The 21,974-nt window shown below is 37.2% G+C and overlaps 1 protein-coding gene across 9 annotated transcripts in view; it reads right to left on the reverse strand.

Moving 5' to 3' along the window:
- C9H11orf65 (chromosome 9 C11orf65 homolog) overlaps positions 1 to 21,974 on the reverse strand; it is an 88,160-nt gene that overhangs the window by 43,471 nt on the left and 22,715 nt on the right. For 6 of the 9 annotated variants that reach the window (XM_084975960.1, XM_084975959.1, XM_013979357.3 and 3 more), the window contains one exon: positions 12,644 to 12,732. The exons of the other annotated variants lie outside the window; for them this stretch is intronic. In XM_084975960.1, coding sequence (XP_084832086.1) covers positions 12,644 to 12,732 — 89 coding nt within the window. The remainder of the gene's footprint in view (positions 1 to 12,643; positions 12,733 to 21,974) is intronic. 9 annotated transcript variants of the gene reach the window in all.

The raw sequence follows: 21,974 nt of genomic DNA on the forward strand, positions 1-21,974 counted from the left end.
CATACCTTGTCCACTTAAAAAAATTTTTTGTGGAGTATGGTTGATTTACAATGTTGTGTTAGTAAATCCTATCTATTTCTCATGTTAGTGCAAATTTAGTCAAATAACTGCCAAGAAACTCTATCTTGGAAAGCTATTTCTTTGGTAACCCTCTCCTCACATCTTATTCCCCCCAAAATGCTTAATAACTCTCAGTTTAAAACTACTCAGTTTGCTTATGCTAAATCAAATCAAATAAATTCAACCTAAAGTACTCCATAATACCAATGTGACAATTTGAAGTGCCACTGCAACTGCCTGTGGAAAATGGTGCAGCCCACATCAACAAACACAACATTATTTCTGAAAGGAAGAAATAATTTTAAGTAAAACCCCAGAATGAGTATCAAGAAAAATTTATGACAGTTAAAAATCTGAATAGTATCTTCTAATGTGTAGATTATTGTATCAAACTCAACTTTAGTGAATTAAAGCAACAACCACTTCTTGTGGGTTGACAGTGAACTTCTGTTCTTGCTCAGACTCAAGTATTTGGCTGTAGTCAGCTGCCAGATCAGCTGGAGCTGGATTTAATATGGCTTCACACACATATTTGGGTGTTTTGTTTTGTTTCATTTCTTGTTTTAGCTTCATGCAGTGGCTTGAGGTGGTATCTCAGTTCCTAGATCAGGGATGAATCTGGGCCACAGTGGTGAAAGTAACGGATCCTAATCAGGAGACCATCAGGGAACTCCTCATATATGAGTCTTCAGCTTGGATGTTGGAACATTTGAAATGACTGGTGCCTCTCTCTCCACACAGACTTTCAGTTTGAGTTTCTTCACAGCATGTAGGTTTCAAAGTACAGAGGCGGGGGTAGAAAGTTGAAATTGTAAGGTTTCTCAAGGCTTATCTTAAGAAGTCTTGGAAGTCACACAGGATCACTTAGTTTGAAATCTACTGGTCAAACTCAGAAGGCCTCAGAATGTCAAGTGCAAAGTGAGATACCTAGGAAGTTTCGTATATAGTATACAGCCTCACTCAGGGGTGGCCCTGAAGAGAAATATGTCCAGAGCACAGAATTTTAATCAGGATACCTAGTTGTATATTGTGCCTGAAAGAAAAGATGACCAGAGATATATATCTATAGATGGGCAGTAATGAATGGTTTGGCTGGAAGGTCAGGGATTTGAAAAGAACATGATTAGAAAATTGGTGACGAAAAGGTCAGACCTCTCCAAGTGTGCAGCAAATGTGAAGATATTTGTGTTCCATGTCAATTCTCACTAAAGAGTAATTCAACAGAGAATATTAATTAATAATCAAGTGGGCAAGATGATTCATTCTTTGGAGTTAGTCTCTTTCCAAGCCACTGCTCCCTTATCCAATAGGCTCATGAACTAAGTGGCCACAGCAGCACGAACAGAGGTCATTCATGGGCTCAGCAATATGGATTTTTACTCACCCTATCTGGCTACTGCTACTTTTCCAAAGTAGAGACCAACACTGAGCTCCTGACATGGCATCATTCCTTGAGGGAATTAGCTGGCTTCCTTGTGGCACACTTATTAGTTGGAACACTTCCATTATAGAAGGAGCAACACTTGACTCATTGGAATGATGCTTTACCCTCCCTGGTACACAATATTTCTATATAAGCCACCATCTGTGTACCCTTACTTGTCATTATATTCCACACAGCATTGCCTCTGATCAGAGACTTTGCTTGAGAGCAAAAATGCAGCATGTCAACGGGCCTATGCTCATGAAATTCACTTACCTTACTTTGTTCCCCATTGCCCTAAAGCACCTGGCCTGAGAGAATAGCGCACTGGCATTCTGGAGACTTTGGGTGTAGTGCCCAGTCTATTTCGGTTTTATTTTTTCTTTTTTGGCCTCCCTGCAGTATATAGCATTCCAGGCTAGGGATCAGATCCAAGCCACATCTGTGACCTATGCCACATCTGTGGCAATGCCAGATCCTTTAACGCAATGTGCCAGGCCAGAGATTGAACCTGTGTCCTAGTGCTCCAGAGACACTGCTGATCCCATTGCACCACAGTGGGAACTCCCATCCAGCCTACTTTGTTGATGTCTGTTCAGCAGTTAGTTGTAACTTTGGTGTTTTCATGAGAGGATGTGAGTTTGAGTCCTACTCTACCACCTTGTCTCCATTCCCTCATTGTTTTATAGTTTTCAGTGTACAGATATTTCACCTCACTGCTTAAATTTGCTTCTAAGTATTTTATGGTATTTGATGCTATTGTAAATAGAATTTCTTTCTTTCTTTCTCTCTTTCTTTTTTTAGGGCCGCACCTGCAGCATATGGAAATTCCCAGGCTAGGGGTCAAATCAGAGCTGCAGCTCCCAGTCACAGTAACACCAGATCTAATCCTCATCTGCTACCTACACCACAGCTTGTGGCAATGCTGGATCCCTAACCCACTGAGTGAGGCCAGGGATCAAATCAGCATCCTGATGGATACTAGCTGGGTTCTTAACCTGCTGAGCCACAATGGGAACTCCTGAATTATTTTATTTTTTGCAGATATTTCATTGTTGGTATACAGAAATGTAATTGATTTTTAATGTTGATTTTTTATCTTACAACTTTAATGAACGTATTAGTTCTAACAGTATTTTGATGGAAACCTTAGATTTTTCTATATATAAAATGATGTCAGCTGCAAATAAAGGAGCTTTATTTCTTCCTATCCAATCTGGATGCCTTTGATTACTTTTTCTTCCCTAACTGCTCTGGCTAGTCCTTCCACTACCATATTGAATAGAAGTGATGAGAGTGGGCACAATTATCTTGTTCCTCATCTTAAAAGAAAAACTTTCAAGCTTTCACCACTGATACAACGTTAGCTCTGGGTTTGTCATAAATGGCTTTATAATGTTAAGATATGTTCCTTCTAATTCTGAATTGGTAGGAGTTCTTATAATGAAAATATGTTGAACTTTTTTTCAAATGCTTTGTCTGTTTCTACTGAGATGATTCTGAGATTATCTTTTTAACGTAATGTATCAGATTTAATTATTTGAGTATTTTTAAATATCCTTGCATCCCAGGAATGAATCCTACTTGATTTTGGTGTATGAACCTTTTAATACTTGGGGATTTGTTTTGCTAGTATTTTGTTGAGAATTTTTACATCCATCTTCTTCAGAGAGATTGGCCTGTAGTACTCTTTTCTTGTAGTGTCTTTATATGGCTTAAGCATCAGGGTAATGTTAGCCTTGTAAAATGAGTTTTTGAGTGTTCTCTCTTAGTCTAGAAGGATTGGTATTAATTCTCTTTCAATGTTTATATAATTGTCCATTGAAACCCTCTGGTCCTGGGCTCTTATTAGTTTTTAAAATTACTGTTACAATCTCCTTGTTATTGAAGTCTGCTTAAAATTTCTATTTGTTTATGACTCAATCTTGGTATACTGCACATTTACAGAAACTTATAAATTTCTGCCGGGGTATCCAATTCTGTCTTCTGATTGTTCACTGTAGTCTCTTAGGATCCTTTGTGTTTCTGGTAGTAGTTATAATATTTCCTCTCTCACTTAAAATTCTCTGTATTTGAGGCCTTTCTTTTTATTAGTCTAGTTAAAGGTCTATTAATTTTATATTCTCAAAAAACCAACTCGTAGTTTTCTTAATCTTTTACATTGTTTTCCTATTTTCTACATCATTTATTTCTGCTCTAATATGTACTATTTCTTTCCTTTTACTAATTTTGGACTTTCTTCTTGAGGTTGTTAATTTGATTTTTTAAATGTATACATTCATAGCTATAAACTTCCTTCTTAGAACTGCTTTTGCTACTTTCCATAAGATTTGGTATGTTGTGTTTCTATATTCATTTGTCCAAAAAGAATTTTTTTTTCACCACAGCTCATGGCAATGCCAGATCCTCAACCCAATGAGCAAGGTCAGGGATTGAACAACTATCCTCATGGATATTAGTCAGTTTCATTTCCACCAAGCCACAAAAGGAACTAAAAATATTTTTAAATAACCCTTTTGATTTCTTCTTTGATCAGTTGGGTTTGGGGGAGCATACTGTTTAATTTCCATGTATTTGTTAATTTTCTAGCTTTCCCCCTGTTATTGATTTCTGGTTTCACACCATTACAGTCAGAAAAGATACCTGATATAATTTTTATCTTCTTGAAATTGTTGACTTATTTTATGGCCTAACATATGATCTAATCTAGAAAATCTTCCATGTGCACTGGCTGCTGTTGAACTGAATGTTCTGTTTGGTCTATAGTGTTGTATAAAATTTTTTTTTTTTTTTTGTCTTTTTAGGGCTACACCAACAGCATATGGAGGTTCCCAGGCTAAGAGTCGAATTGGAGCTATAGCTGCTGGCCTACACCACAGCCATAGCAACGTGAGATCCAAGCCACGTCTATGACCTATACCACAGCTCAAGGCACCACTGGATCCTTAACCCACTGAGCAAGGCATAGATCAAACCTGTGTCCTCGTGGATGCTAATCAGATTCCCTTCTGCTGAGCCACGACAGGAACTCCAAAACTTTTCTTTTTTTTATAATGATTTTTATTTTTTCCAGTATAGCTGGTTAACAGCATTGTCAATTTTCTACTGTACAGCATGATGACCCAGTCATACATACATGTATACATTCTTTTTTCTCATATTATCATGCTCCATCATAAGTGACTAGACATAGTTCCCAGTGCTATACAGCAGGATCTCATTGCTTATCCATTCCAAAGGCAATAGTTTTCATGTATTAATCCCAAATTCCCTGTCCACCCCACTCCTCCCCCCAAGCCCTTGGCAACCACAAATCTGTTCTCCATGTCCATGATTTTCTTTTCTGTGGAAAGGTTCATTTGTGCTGTATATTAGACTCCAGATATAAATGATATCATATGCTATTTGCCTTTCTCTTTCTGACTTACTTCACTTAGTATGAGAGTCTCTAGTTCCATCTATGTTGTTGCAAATAGCATTATTTTATTCTTTTATATGGTTGAGGAATATTCCATTGTGTTATGTACCACAACTTCTTAATCCATTCATGTCAGTGGACATGTAGGTTGTTTCCATGTCCTGGCTATTGTGAATAGTGCTGCAATGAACATGTGGGTGCATGTGTCTTTTTCGAGAAAAGTTTTGTCTGGAGTTCCTGTAGTGGTGCAGTGGTTAAGGAATCCGACTAGGAACCATGAGGGTTCGGGTTCGATCCCTGGCCTTGCTCAGTGGGTTAAGGATCCGGCGTTGCTGTGAGCTGTGGTGTAGGTTGCAGACACGGCTTGGATCCCGTGTTGCTGTGGCTCTGGCGTAGGTCGGCGGCTACAGCTCCGATTGGACCCCTAGCCTGGGAACCTCCATATGCTGCAGGAAGTGGCCCTTGAAAAGGCAAAAAGACAAAAAAAAAAAAAAAGAAAGAAAAGTTTTGTCTGGATATATGCACAAGAGTGGGATTGCTGGGTCATATGGTAGTTCTATATATAGTTTTCTAAGGTACCTCCATATTGTTTTCCGTAGTGGTTGTACCAATTTACATTCCCACCAGCAGTGCAGAGGGGATCCCTTTTCTCCACACCCTCTCCAGCATTCATTCCATTAAATCAGTAAGTCTTTTACCCAGACACCTATGGTCAATTAATCTTCAACAAAGGGGGCAAGAATGTAAAATGGGAAAAAGACAGTCTTTTCAGCAAATGGTGCTAGGAAAACTGGACAGCCATATGTAAATCAATGAAATTGGAACACACCATGCACAAAAATAAACTAAAAATGGCTTAAAGACTTAAATGTAATACAAGACACCATCAAACTCCTCGAAGAGAACATAGGCAAAACATTCTCTGATATCAACCTTAAAAATGTTTTCTCAGGTCTTTTTCCCATTTTATATTCTTGCCTCCTTTGTCGAAGATTAATTGACCTTAGGTGTCTGGGTTTATTTCTGGGTTCTTTATTCTGTTCCACTGGTCTATATGTCTGTTTTGGTACCAGTACCACACTGTCTTGATCACTATGGCTTTGTAATATTGCCTGAAGTCTGGGAGAGTTATGTCTCCTGCTTGGGTTTTATTCCTCAGGATTGCTTTGGCAATTCTGGGTCTTTTGTGGCTCCATATAAATTTTTGGATTGTTTGTTCTAGTTCTGTGAAGAATGTCATGGGCAATTTGATAGGGATTGCATTGAAACTGTAGATTGCTTTGGGTAGTATGGACATTTTTACAAGAATAATTTTTCCAACCCAGGAGTGTGGACTATCTTTCCATTTCCTTGAATCCTCTTTAATTTCCTTGATTAATGCTTTATAGTTCTCAGCATATAAATCTTTAACCTCCTTGGTCAGGTGTATTCCCAGGAGTGTGGAATATCTTTCCATTTCCTTGAATCCTCTTTAATTTCCTTGATTAATGCTTTATAGTTCTCAGCATATGTCTTTCAAAACTTTTGTTTCTTTACTGATTCTCTGTTTGGATGATCTATACATTGTTGAACAAGTTATTAAAGTCCCTGACTACTACTATAATGCTGTTTGTTTTAGTTCTGTAGTATTTGCTTTTGGTACATAAATATTTATAGTGTTTATATCTTCTGGATGAACTGACCCATTTATCTTTATCTAATGGCTTTCTTTATCTCTTGTGAGCATTTTTAGTTTAAAGTCTATTTTGTCTCCTATAAGGATGGTCACTGTTTACTTGAAATCTCTTTGTCCATCCCATTTACTCCCAGTCTATGTGTGTCCTTGATGCTAGTTTCTTGTAGAGAGTATATCATTAGATATTTTTTTAATCAATTCATCCATTTTTCGATTTTTGATTGGGGAACTTAATGCTTAAACTAAATATTGATATGTCAATATTTTCTGCACTGTTCTCTGTCTTACGGATTATTTCTTCCTTGCTTCATTGCCATTTTCTTCATTGCTCTCTGTTTTACAGATTATTTCTCCCTTGCTTCTTCTTTCGCTGTCTTCCTTTATGGTTTGATGACTGTCTGTAAGCATATACTTTGACTCCTTTATAATTCTCTTTTATGCATGTATTACAGGTTTTTTCCTTTGTGAGTACCATAAAACTTACATAAAATATCTTATAATGTTCTATTTTAGGCTCCTAAGATAAATTTGCTTGCATATAGAAACTTTATAGTTTTACTCCCTTTCTCACATATGAGGTTATTGGTGTTATATTTTACATATTTTTAATATCATGTCTCCAAGAGCAAACTGCTTTAAATTATTTTTAATAACTACACATTTGCTTTTTAACTTTTAGACTAGAGTTGTAAGTAATTAGCATATTATCACTACAATATTAGAGAATCTGACTTTGACTATATATTTACATTTACTGGTAGGTTTTACACATTCATATGTCGCTACTTTGTTAAATAGTGTCCTTTCATTTCAGCTTGAAGACTTAAGCATTATTTGTAAGGTATGTCTAGTAGAGAGAAAATTCCTCAGCTTTCGTTTCTTTGGGTTTTATCTCTTTTTCTAAAGGACAGCTTTGCCAGGCACAGTATTTTTGATTTACAGGTTTTTCTTTTATTTATTTATTTATTTATACACCTGCACCTGCAGCATATGGAAGTTCCCAAGTTAGGGGTCGAATTGGAGCTGCAGCTGCAGGCCTATGCCACAGCCTCAGCGACACAGGATCCAAGCCACGTCTGTGACCTACACCACAGCTTGCAGCAACACCAGATCCTTAACTGCCTGAACAAGGCCAGGGATTGAACGCATACCTTCAGAGAGATAAGGTTGGATTCTGAACACGCTAAGTCACCAGAGGAACTACAGGTTGTTCTTTTAATATTTTGAATTTATCATCCCATTCTCTTTTGGTTTGCAAAGTTAGTGCTAAGATATCCACAAATGGCCATGTGGAAGCTCTCTTGTATGCTATGAGTTGGGTTTTCTCTTGCTGCTTTCAAATGTCCATTATTGTCTTTGACTTCTGACAATCTAATTATACTACGTCTTAGTGTAGCCCTTTTGGGGTTCAATCTATTTAGGATCCTTTAAACCTCATGAAATTGGATGTCCACTTCTCTTTCTACATATGGGAGGTTCTTAGAAATTATTGCTCTAAACAAACTTTCAGTCCCTTTGTCTTTCTTTTCTTCTTGTAGGATTCCTATACTGTGTATGTTATTTCTCTTGAAGGTATCCTATAAGTCCCATAGTCTTTCTTCACTGTTTTTCATTCTGTTTTTCTTTTTGCCCCCTTGAATACTTTCAAATGATATCTTCAAATTCACTGATTCTTCTGCTTGGTCAGGTCTGTTAGAATTCTTCACTTCAGTTTCTGTATTATCCAGATCTAGGATTTTTGGTTTTTTGAAGAATAGTTTTTACTTCTTTATTGCTTTTCACTTTTGTTCATTCTGTTTTCCCAATTTCACAAAGTTGTCTACAAGTTCTTGTAGTCCGACGAATTTCTTTAAAAGGATTATTCTGAATTCTTTGTAGACAGTTCATAGAACTCCATTTATTTAGAGTCAGTTATTAGAGATTTATTAGTTTCTTTTCGTGGTGCCATGTTTACTTTGGTATCTGTGCATTTGAGTAAGTAGCCTTTTTTCCAGATTCTAGAGGTTCCCTTCAGCAGAAAAAAACCATCATCAGTCAGTTTGTTTTGGGGTTACTGGATAGGTCATCTAATGGCATCAATGGGCAGGTGGGGCTTTGCTATTGGGGTGTCTATTTGGGCAAGGCCACTGCCCTTGCTCTGAGGTGGGGAGGGCACTGCTGGCTAGGTTATACGTTTCAGCGGACATGATGGCTTACTTGTTTTCAGGTGGGACCACTAGCTGGGTTCGGCAATCACCTCTGGTCAGGCAAGGTGGACTGTGTTCCTTTTCAGGGAGGTGTCACTGGTTCAACTCTACAATTGAGCAGGGCTATAGGCTGGGCTCTGCAATCACCCCTGGTTGGATGAGGCCTTAGTATATGCTCCCTTACCAGATGGTGCTGCTGGCCAGACTTCATGTTTAGGCAAGGCCACAGGCAAGGCTTTGTAGCTGGATGCAGACAGGATCAGGTAATGTCATAGGCTTTGCCCCAAAGTTGGACAAGACTGTAGGCTGAGCTTTGTGATCAGGTAGATTTGTAAGTGTGCTCCACTGTTGGGAAAGGTCACCAGCCAGGCTCTCTTGTTGGGCAAAATCTCCATCTATATCATGCAGCTGGTGGAGGGAGGGGAGTTGGCTGTCAGAAGACTGTAGTCCTTCGCTGGGTGGGGTCTCTGTCCAAGGTGGACAGTGGAACTTGGGGATTTGAGTACTTATAAGATTTGTGAAGAAAATGATAAAGATATTTACATCCTCGTCATGTATAATGAGGAGTCACGTGATGCTATGTTAGCATGAATGAACAAGAAACAAGGGCTTTTTTTTTTTTTTTTTTTTAAGGGCCACACATGCAGCATATGGAAGTTCCTGGGCTAGGCGTCAAATGGGAGCTGCAGCTGCTGGCCTACACCACAGCCACAACAACAAGGGATCCAAGATGCATCTGTGACCTATACCATGCCAAATGCCTAACCCACTGAGCAAGGCCAGGGATCAAACCCACATCCTCATGAATACTAGTCGGGTTCTTAACCTGCTGAGCCACAGTAGGAACTCCAAGAAACAAAGGTCTTTACAACAACAAGGTAAGAAAAAGAGGGACTAAAAATAATGACTTATGATAATGAGAGGGGAGATAAGCAGGGTTTTGAAGGATAAATAAGATAAATTCTTAATGATGTTCAAGAAAATCAACAGATCCCTTCTAAAATTGGTAAGTGAAAGATAAGTTGATCCCTTCTAAAGCTGAGAAGTATAAGTAATTATATAAGCACATTATTTAGAAGCTTGGAACTAGTGACTCAAAGATCTAAAACAAAACAAAAAAAAAACAGTTAAAAGTGGTTGCTCATAGAGTATGAAGATGGAAAAGAGAGACATGGGTGAAGACTTACTTTTTAGTGTTTTCTACATTCATTATAGTTATTTTAAAGAAGTACATATATTATTTTGATAAAAAATTACAGAAAAATTACACATTTACTTTAATTATAGCACCACATAATATGCTAAAATTATATATCCTTATTTAGAAGTCATCCTCTGTGCCACTTGAAGGAGAACATATCTAGAATCAAGATCAAATGTATTCTCTTTACACAGGGATTGGAACTATTTTAATTTGCCTTATATTTGAACCATGACTTTCACGATTTGCCCTTTTTCAGAGTTTCTAACTTCTTTTTAAATTCAGTTTTTCATTCATACCTTTTACTGAATGGGGTACCATTTTATCTCTATACACAACCCTCCTAAAGCCATTCAACATACTGATCCTAAGCTAAACTGATTACAATTTTTATATCCTTCAGATTCTGTTATTTTTTCTTTTCTTTTCTTTCTGTTTCTACCATTGGTTTTTCTTAAATGTCAAGTGATTCTTGGTTTTTCATTAGTAGTGAAGAATGAAGGTCTGTGTCAGTTTTTCCAGGGAGCTGGTTTAGGTATCCTGTGCTTTTCAGTATGTCTCCTGCTTTCCCGCTCTTCACACTCATGAATGGGAAGATTGCCTTGGAGCTTTGTGAAATGGGTGGAATAAGTTAAACAACAGGCTTTCTTAGAAGGGGTATGGTTAAGCCAGTAATTAAACAAGGCATCTCTCAAATACTAAAATTAACAGGGCTTTACTGTGGAGTGCCAAATCCATACTAGAACTAGCTTTCCTAGACAGTTCGTATCATTTTTTTTTAAAGAGATAAGCCTTCAGGGTTTGTTTTTTATGACCAACAGTAAATATCCATCTACCAGCAGATTTTTGACTAATGGTAAATATCCAGTTACCAGAAGCTTTGAGTCTTGAAGTGACAGTTGAAACAACTGGCACAGTTGTTTCATGTACAAACCTTCAATTAACTCCATTATTTATAGATATTTCCCCTCTAGCCTCTTTAAATTGCTAAATTCCAACTGATATCCTTTCTAGAGTTCCAATGACAAACCAGCTGTCTCACTAGAGCCCCTCTGAAGTATATCTAGGCAATTCTACATAGATATGTCCAATAGGACACTACCGTTTATTTTTGGTTTTCAGAAATATGATAACATTTCTTATTTGCTCATGAACTTCCTTCTCTCTGTAATGGGTTAATTTTCTACATATTGTCACTTTATGTTCTAGACAGACAGGAAGTAATAATGTGTGCTCAATCTACCATCCTGTTAAAAAACACACACACTTTTGTTTATATACATGGCTTTTCTACTGAAGTTCCTTAAACGCAAGGATATATTATAAAGCGCATAGCATAGTGTCAGAACCATAACAGGTATTCAAAGGTATGTAGCTAGTTGGATTTGAAGTTACAAATGACAGAAAAGCTTAAGCCTAGATGACAAGTATGCTATAGAAAACAACAACAAAGTTTTCCTTTAGGAGTTCCCGCTGTGGCACAGTGGAAACGAATCCGACTAGGAACCATGAGGTTGCGGGTTCGATCCCTGGCCCTAAAAGGACGAAAGACAAAAAAGAAAAAAAGATATGTATATTGGAGTTCCCGTCGTGGCGCAGTGGTTAACGAATCCGACTAGGAACCATGAGGTTGGGGGTTCGGTCCCTGCCCTTGCTCAGTGGGTTAAGGATCCGGCGTTGCCGTGAGCTGTGGTGTAGGTTGCAGACGCGGCTCGGATCCCGCGTTGCTGTGGCTCTGGCGTAGGCCGGTGGCTACAGCTCCGATTCAACCCCTAGCCTGGGAACCTCCATATGCCGCGGGAGCGGCCCAAGAAATAGCAACAACAACAACGACAAAGACAAAAGACAAAAAAAAAAAAAAAAAAGTTTTCCTTTAAAACTTTTTTTTTAGTGTTGGAAATCAATAATTACACCCAGCACAGGTTTTATGGCTTTGATAGAGGCAACAGAAGTAGATAATGGAAGCTATTTTTGCAAGACTTAACTGACATGAAGGCATTTTGCATGATAGAGCCACAACACTTTACAGAAAATTATCAGGCACAAAGTGTTTATTTTATCCTAGAGAAAAGAGTGAGGTCATTTTAGCTCTTGGCTCTCACCTAACCCAGTACATCAACTTGGAATATTCCTTATTGGATAAGGAGATAGTTCTACTAGAGCATGATGGGAAACTACTAGTTAATTCAGATATGTTTAGTCCTCAAGAGTAAATAAATAAATAAAAATATGTAATGAGTGAATGTATCTAACACATGCTCAAAAATCTGATTCCAGAGTCAATAAATAAAGTTTTCAGAGGTGAAAGCCAAATGAGTCAATTAGTAATACTTTCATTGACAGTAGCCATTAACAAAGTGCCTGGCCCAGATGAGGAACTCAATAAATATTTGTGAAGCTAAGATAATTAATTAATGCTAACTCTTTTTTTTGGGTATGCCCATGGCACATGGAAGTTCCCAGACCAAGCAGCAGTGACCTGAGCCATTGTAGTGATAACGCCATAACCCTGTGTGTCATAAGGGTACTCCAATGTCAATTTTTTGAAAATTGGAAAAATTTCTACATCTACGACAAAGGGTGGTATACAACTCTTTAATATACTAAAAACTACTGAATTATTGAACCATATGATATATAACATATATCAAGAAAGTTATAAAAAATGAAATAAACTTACAACGAAACTTTTCCAGGCCTTCTGAATGACTCTGGCAGCTCCATCTCTTTTTGCAGATTCTGATTCCTGTTTCCAAGCCATGTGAAATCCTAAAAGAAAATAAGCAAAGGAGTATGTATGTATGTGTGTGTGTGTGTGTGTGTGTGTGTGTATGTATGTGTGTGTGTATATATATATATATATATATATATACATTTTTTTTTTTTTTTTTTTTTGGTCTTTTTGCCTTTTCTAGGGCCGCACCTGCAGCATATGGAGGTTCCCAGGCTAGGGGTCTAATCAAAACTGTAACTGTTGGCCTATGCCAGAGCCAAAGCAACAGAGGATCCGATCTGAGTCTGTGACCTACACCACAGCTCACGGCAACACTGGATCCTTAACCCACTGAGCAAGGCCAGGGATTGAACCCGAAACCTCATGGTTCCTAGTTGGATTCGTTAGCCACTGAGCCACGATGGGAACTCCAAAAGGAGTATATTTTAAGTTATATTCACCATTATGAAACTGTCACTAAAAATCAATGAAAATCAATTAGAAAGAAAGGAAATAATAAAAATATTTGCTATCACAATAATAACTATAATAAAAATTAAAACAGACACCTATATTTGATTGCCTAATATGTTCCAATTTATTTTTTATTGAAGTATAATTTACAGTATATTAATTTCATTTTAAAAAATTATACTCTATCAAATGTTATTACAGAACAATGGCTAAATTTCCCTATGCTGTACAATATACCCATGCTGCTTATCTATTTTATACATAGTAGTCTCCATCTCTTAATCCCTTACCCCATCTTGTCCCTGTCTCCTTCCCACTCTCCACTGGCACAACTAGATTGTCTGTTTGCTGTGTTATATACTTCATCTTATTTTTTTAGATTCTACCTGTAAGTGATAATGTTGAGTATTTGTCTTTGATTTATTTCACTAAGCATAAAACTTATGTCCTGCTACAAATGGCAGAATTTCATTCCTTCTTACAGCTCACTAATATTCCACTGTATGTATACACCACATCTCCTTGATCCATTCATCTGCTGATGGACACTTAGGTTGCTTCTGTTTCTTGGCAACTGTAAATACCATGGCTATGAACATTGGGGTGTATCTATCTTTTCGAATTAATGTTCTCATTTCTGAAGTGAATTGAGGTTTCATTTTCTGAGGTAAACTGCTGAATTGTATAGTAATTCTATTTTTAGTTTTTTAAGGAAACTCCACATAGTTTTCCACAGTGGCTGTATCAAGTTATGTTTCCACCAACAATGTATGAGGGTTCCGGGTTCCCTTTTCTCCACAACCTCACCAACCTTTGTGACTTGTACGCCTTTTTTTTTTGCTGCACTCATGGCATGTGGAAGGTCAGGCCAGGGGATCCCAAGCCACAGCAGTGACAATGCCAAATCCTTAACCTCTAGGCCACCAGGAAGCTATGCAACTTGTAGACTTTTTAATGATAGTCCTTCTGACAGATGTGAGGTGGTGTCTTAGTTTTGATTTGCATTTCTCTAATGATTACTGATGTTGAGCATTTTTTCATGTGCCTGTTAGCCATCTGTATGTCTTATTTGGAAAAATGTCTCATTCAGGTCTTCTACCTATGCAAAAAATTGGATTGTTTCTATGATATTGAACTGTACGAGCTGTTTGCATATTTTGGATATTACCCATTATTATTCATACTATTTGCAAATATTTTTCTTATTCTGTAGGCTGTCTTTTCATTTTGTAATGGTTTCCTTTACTGTGTGAAAGATTTTAAGTAGGTCTCATTTGAGTATTTATTTTTTTGGTTTTTTTGCTTTAATTTCTTTTGCTGTAAGAATATATTGCTACAATTTAGGTCTAAAAGAACTGCCCTCTCTTCTAGAAGTATTATGGTTTCAGGTTTTACATTTAGGTCTTTCAACCACTTTGAGCTTATTTTCATATATGGTGTGAGGTAATGTTCTAATCTGTTTTACATGTAGCCATCTAGTTTTCCCAGCACCACTTATTGAAGAGACTGTCTTTTCTTCATTATATATTATTGACTCCTCTGTCATAGATAATTGATTGTAGGTGTGTGGGTTTACTTCTGGGTTCTCTATTCTGTTCCACTGACCCATATGTCTGTTTCTGCGCTAATACCACACTGTTTTGATTACAGTATAGTATTATCTGGAAGCATTATGCCTCTAGCTTTTTTCTTCTTTCTCAGGACTGCTTTGGTAATTCAGGGTGTTTTGTGGTTCCATATTAATTTTAGGAATATTTATTCTAGTTCTGAAATGTCATGGGTATTTTGATAAGGATTGCATTAAATCTGTAGACTGCTTTGTGTAATATGGCTATTTTAACAATATTAATTCTTCCACTCAATAACATTGTATATTTTTTTATTTCTTTGAATCACCTTCAGTTTCCTTCACCAATGTTTTATGGTTTTCAAAGTATAGGGCTTTCTCTTCTTTGTTTAAATTTATTTCTACGTGTTTTGGGGTACAATTTTAAATGATTGGTTTTTCTTTCTTTTTTTTACTTTACCCACAGTATGTAGAAATTCCCGGGCCAGGGATAAAACCTCTGCCACAGCAGCAAACCAAGCCACTGCAGTAACAATGCCAGATCCTTAACCTGCTGCATAAGAGAACTCGCCCTTTCTCTATTTCATTATTAGTATATAAAAATGCAACAGATTCCTGTACATTTATCTTGTATCCTGCAGTCTAGATGAATTCATTTTTTATTCTAATAGTTTTTGGGTGACAACTTTAGGGTTCTCTATAGAGTATCATGTTATCTACAAATAGTGACAGTTTTACTTCTTCCCTTCCTTTCACCTGGATTCCTTTTATTCTTTTTTCTTGTCTGATTGTTGTGGCTAGGACTTCCAATAACATGTTGAATAAGAGTGGCAAGAGGGAGTATCCTCATCTTGTTCCTAATCTTAGACGAAATGCTTTCAGTTTTTCACCACTGAGTATGATATTGGCTATAAATCTGTCTTATATGGACTTTATTATATTGATGTATGTTCCTTCAATACCCACTTTAAGTTTGGTTGTGTTCCCTCCACTTCAATTTTTGTGAATAATCTGATTAGAATTAGTTCCTCTATACATGTTTAGTAGATTTCCCTGTGAAGCTGTCTGATCCTGGACTTTTGTCTGCTAGAAGTTTTTTTTTTTTTTTTTTTTTTTTTTTTTTTTTTTTAATGCAACTTCTAGTAATCAGTCTGTTCAAATTGTCTGTTTCTTCTTAACTCAGTTTTGACTGCCTATGTTTCTTGATTTTTATAATTAAAAATGTTGACTTACGGAGTTCCCGTCGTGGCGCAGTGGTTAACGAATCCGACTAAGAACCATGAGGTTGCGGGTTCGGTCCCTGCCCTTGCTCAGTGGGTTAACGATCCAGCATTGCCACGAGCTGTGGTGTAGGTTGCAGACGCGGCTCGGATCCCGCGTTGCTGTGGCTCTGGCGTAGGCAGGTGGCTAAAGTTCCGATTGGAGCCCTAGAGCCTGGGAACCTCCATATGCCGCGGGAGCGACTCAAGAAATATCAAAAAGACAAAAAAAAAAAAAAAAAAAAAAGTTGACTTACAACATTATGCCAATTCCACTTTACAGCAAAGTGACTCAGTTATACATATATATCCTAGGAGACTATATATAATTCACCGTGCTCTACCTTAGGAACTTACTGTTTATCCATCCTAAATGTAATAGTTTGCATCTACAACCCCCAAACTCCCCATCCATCCTACTCCCTCCTCTCTCTCCTTTGACAACCACAAGTCTGTTCTCTACATCTATGATTGTTTGTTTTGTAGACAGATTCATTTGCGCCATATTTTAAATTCCACATATAAATAAAATCATATAGTATTTGTTTTTCTCTTTCTGGCTCTACCTAGTATGAGAATTTCTAGTTGCATCCATGAATGGCATTGTTTCATTCTTTTTAATGGCTGAGTAGTATTGTTTTATATATGTACCACATCTTAATTCATTCATCTGTCAATGGACATTTAGGTTTTTTTCCATGTCTTGGCTATTGTGAATAGGGCTGCAGTGAACATAAGGGTACATGTATCTTTTTGAATTACAGTTTTGCCCAGATATATGCCCAGGAGTGGGATTCCTGGATCATATGGTAGTTCTATTTTTAGTTTTTTGAAAAAGATCATGGGTAGTTTGATAGGGATCATATTAAATCTGTAGATTACTTTGGGGACTGCGGCGATTTTAACAATATTAATTCTTCCAATCCAGGAGCACGGGATAGCTTTCCATTTCTTTTTTTCTTTTTTTCCATTTCTTTGAAACCTCTTTAATTTCCTTGACTAATGTTCTACAGTTCTCAGTGTTTAAGTCTTTCACCTCAATGTTCAGGTTTTTTCCTAGGTTAGATTTTTTTTTTAAGGTATGTTTTCTTACAGTCATTTTCTAATATTTCATTGTTAGTATACAGAAATGCAACTGACTTCTAAATACTAACCTTGGACCCTGCTACTTTGCTGAATTCCCTTATCAGATTGAGTATTTTTTGTGTGGAGTCCTTAGAGTTTTCTATAAATAGTATCATGCCATCTGCAAACAGTAACAATTTTCATCTTCTCTTCCAGTCTGGAAACTTTTTATTTCTCTTTGTCTGATTGCTGTGGCTAGGACATCTAAGACTATGGTGAATAAAAGTGCTGAGAGTGGGCATTCTTCTCTAGTTCCAGATTTCAGTGGGAAGGCTTACAGCTTTTCTCCCTTTAGTATTATGTTGGTTGTGGGTTTGTCATAAGTGGCTTTTATTATGTTAAGATATGTGACTTCTACACCCACTTTGATAAAATTTTTATCATGCATGTTTTTGAATTTTGTCAAATGCTTTTGCTGCATCTATTGAAATGATCTGGTGGTTTTGTCTTTTGTTTATGGGGTGTATCACATTCATTGATTTGCATATGTTGAACAATCCTTGTGAATTTAGGATGAATTCCACTTGGTTATGGTGTATAATCTTTTTTATGTGTTTTTGGATTTAGTTGGCTAATATTTTCTTGATAATTTTTTGCATCTGTATTCATCAAAGGTATTGGCCTATAATTTTCTTTTTCAGTAGTATCTTTTTCTGATTTCAGTATTAGGGTGATAGTGGCTTCACAGAATGTCTTTGGGAGTATTTGCCTCCTCTTCAATCTTTTGGAAGAATTTAAGAATAATCATTATAAGGTCTTTGTAGTTTTGGTAGAATTCATCTGTGAAAGCATCTGGTCCTGGACTTTTGTTTGTATGGAATTTATTGCATATTTTATTTCATTTCTAGTTATAGGTCTATTCAAATTATCTATTTCTTCTTGGTTCAGTTTTGGCAGGCTGTATGCTTCTATAAAGTTGTCCTTTTCATCTAGGTTGTCAAATTTGTTGGCATATATTATAGTATTCGATTACGGTTTTGGGTTTTTTTGTATTTCTGCAGTATCATTTGAGATTTCTCCTTTTTCATTTCTTATTTTATTTGGGTCCTCTCTTTTCTTCTTAGTGACTCTGGCAGGAGGTGTGTCAATTTACCCTTTTGAAAAATCAGTTCTTGATTTTATTGATTTTTTCTATTGTTTTTATCTCTATTTTATTGATTTCCTCTCTGATCTTTATCATTTCTTTCCTTCTCCTAACTTTGGGTTTTGTTTGCTCTTCTTCTAAATCTTTTAGGTGGTAGGTTAGGTTGGTTTTTTTGTTTGTTTGTTTGTTTTTGGCCTTGTAGGGCTGCGCCCACAGCATATGGAGGTTCCCAGGCTGGGGCCTATGGAGCTGTAGCTGCCGGCTTACACCACAGCCACAGCAACACCAGATCCGAGCCGAGTCTGCGACCCTCACCACAGTTCACGGCAACGCCAGATCCTTAACCTACTCAATGAGGTCAGCTATTGAACCTTCAACCTCATGGTTCCTAGTCAGATTTGTTTCCGCTGCACCACGATGGGAACTCCAAGGTGGTAGGTTAGGTTGCTGATTGAGGTTTTTCTTGTTTTTTTAAGGCCTGCATTGCTATGAACTTCTCTCCAAGAACTGCTTTTGCAGCATCCCATACAGATTTTGTATAGTTGTTTTTTCAGTCTTTTGTCTTATTTTTTAATTTCCCTTTTGATTTCCTTGTTGAACTTTTTCTATCCCCTCACTTTCAATCTATGTGTGTCCTTTACCCTAAAGTGGGTCTCTTGTAGGCAGCATATTGTTGACTTTTTGTTTTTTAACCAATCTGCCACTCTGTCTTTTAATTGGAGTATTCAGTTCATTGACATTTAAGGTAACTATTGATAGATATTTGTTTACTGCAATTCTAAACCTTGTTTTCCCGTTGATATTTTGCTTCTTCTTTGCTCCCTTTTTCTTTTTTCGGTTGGATGATTTCATTTTATGCTTGTGTCCTCTTATTTTCAGTTTGTGTGAATCTACTGTTTGTTTTTTACTTGTGGTTGCCCTGTTTTTCAAGTATGTTTACCAACTGCTGTATCTGCTTGCTTTAGACTGATAGTCATATAGACTCAAACACATTCAAAAAAGAGTCTACATTTTCTTACTACCCCACATTTTAAGATTTTGATTGTTTTACATTGTTACATTTATCGTTTCACTGTTCCTTGTGTTTGTCATCACTTGCACAAATAGGTTTCTTTTTTCTTTTTGATCTGTGTAGTGGTTACTTAAATGATTACTTTCAATTGTGATTTCTTCAATCCTATATCTTCTTACCTCTTTTCTATTTAGAGGAAACCTTTCAATATTTCTTTAAGGATAGGTTTAGTATTGCTATATTCTTTTAGTTTTTGTTTGAGAAATTGTTTATTTCTCTTAATATAAATAAGCTTGCTGGGTTAGGTATTCTACTTTGCAGATTTTTCCCTTTCAGAACTTTGAATATATCTTGCCACTTCCTTCCGGCCTGCAGCATTTCTGAGAGAAATCAGCCAATAGCCTTGTCGGGGTTCCTGTGTAATTCACTCTTTGTTTTTCTCTTGCTGCCTTTAGAATCCTCTCCTTATTTTTAACTTTCGCCATTTTTATTGTCTTGGTGTAGGTCTGCTTGTGTTCACCTTGTTGGTAACCCTCTGTGCTTCCTGTATCTGGATATCTGTTTTCTCCTTTAAATCTGGGAAGTCTTCAGCCATAATTTCTTCAAATACATTTTTAATCTTCTTAGCTCTTTCTTTTCCTTCTGGGATTCCTTTTATACATAGATTGGCACACTTTATATTGTCCCATAAATATCTTATATTGCTTCCATTTTTTTCATGTGGCTGTTTGCTGTCCTGATTGGGTGGTTTCCACTATTCCATCTTCCAAGTCACTTATTCGTTCCTCTACATTATTCATTCTGCTGTTCAATGCCTTTAGCTCAGCTTTCACCTCAGCAAACGAATTTTCTAATTTTTCTTGGCTCCTCCTTACAGTTTCTAGTTCATTTTTTAAAGTAATCTCCATTACTTTCAAACGCTGTTCTTAATTCCTTCAGTATTTCATTACCTCCATTTTGAACTTGGTGTCTGTTAGACTGCAGAGGTCTGTTATCTTGTTTGCTCCTTCAGGGGAATTCTCCTTTTCACTGGGAATGGTTCCTCTGATTTTTCCTTTTGTTTCTATTTTTGTGAGATTAGGAAAAACATCTGTCTACTATATTTTTGGAGGGCTATTTATATGTGGGAGCATCCCTGGATAGCTTGTGTAGGTTTATTATTATTTTGAAATGGGGGCTGCTTTTGGTTTTATGCTTGCTGTCTTTTTCCTCAGTGTGTGCAGTCCATTATCCCCTTGATAGGTGGTGTGCAGGTGCATGGCCCACACATGCTCCCAGGGAGGTGGAGTCAGTATCTAAATTTGCTCATTTCTCTTAGACTGTACAGTTTATTGCTATATAACTGTTCACTGTTTTCTGTTATGGTATTTTGTATCTCTATGGTATTTTTTTTTTTTGTCTCTTGTCTTTTTTTTGCTGTTGTTGTTGTTGTTGTTGTTGTTGTTGCTATTTCTTGGGCCGCTCCCGCGGCATATGGAGGCTCCCAGGCTAGGGGTTGAATCGGAGCTGTAGCCACCGGCCTACGCCAGAGCCACAGCAACGCGGGATCCGAGCCGCGTCTGCAACCTACACCACAGCTCACGGCAACGCCGCTGGATCGTTAACCCACTGAGCAAGGGCAGGGACCGAACCCGCAACCTCATGGTTCCTAGTCGGATTCGTTAACCACTGTGCCACGACGGGAACTCCTCTATGGTATTTTTTTTTTTCCACCTCTTTCATTTCTTATTTGGGCCTTCTCTTTTCTTCTTGGTTAGCCTGGCTAAAAGTTCATCAATTTTATATTTTCAAAAAATCAGCTCTTTATTTCAATAATCTTTTCAATTTTTTAAATTCCAATTTAATTTATTTCCTCTGGGTTTTTTTTGTGTGTGTGTTTTAGGTTTTGTTTTTTGGGGTTTTTTTTGTTTTTGTTTTTGTTTTTGCTTTTTAGGGCCACATCCACTGCATATGGAGGTTCCCAGGCTAGGGGTCAAATCGGAGCTACAGCTACCAGCCTATGCCACAGCAACATCAAATCCAAGATGCATCTGAGACCTATGCCACAGCCCACAATGACGCCAGATTCTTAACCTGCTGAGCGAGGCCAGGGATTGAACCCGCAACCTCATGGTTCTTAGTCAGATTCGTTTCTACTGCACCATGATGGGAACTCCTCCTCTCTGATTGTTATTATTTCCTTCCTCCTACTGACTTTAGGCTCTGTTCTTCTTTTTCCAATTTTCTTAGTAGGTCAGGTTGCTTATTTGGTATTTTTCTTGTTTCTTGAAGAAGGCCTGTATTGCTATAAACTTCCATTTTAGAACTGCTTTGCTGCATCCCATAAATTTTGGAAAGTTGTATTTCTATTTTCACTTGCCTTGATTTTCTGATTTCTTCTTTGATTTCCTCACTGACCCTTTGGGTTTTTAATAGCTTGCTGTTTAGTCTTATGAGTTGGTTCTTTCTGCAGTTTTCTTTCTGTAATTGATTTCTAGTTTCCACTGCTGTGGTTGGAAAAAATGCTTGACATAATTTCTATTCTCTTATGTTAGTTGAGGCTTGTTTTGTGGCCTGGCAAGTGATGTATCCTGGAGAATATCCCATGTGCACTTGAAAAGATTTCTTCTGTTTTGAATGGAATGTCCTATAGATAGGGATTAAGTCCAAATGGTCCATTGTGTCTTTTAAGACCACTGTTTCCTTACTGAGTTTTGGTATGGATAAGCTGTCCATTGGTGTAAATGGGGTCTTAAAGTTCCCTACTTTTTTATAGTCAACTTATCCCTTTATGTCTT

The sequence above is a fragment of the Sus scrofa genome, chromosome 9, assembly GCF_054392235.1.
Source record: "Sus scrofa isolate SSC_HxYL_T2T_F1_AM1 chromosome 9, Sscrofa_HxYL_maternal_Yorkshire_Landrace_v2.0, whole genome shotgun sequence".
Lineage (NCBI taxonomy): Eukaryota > Metazoa > Chordata > Mammalia > Artiodactyla > Suidae > Sus > Sus scrofa.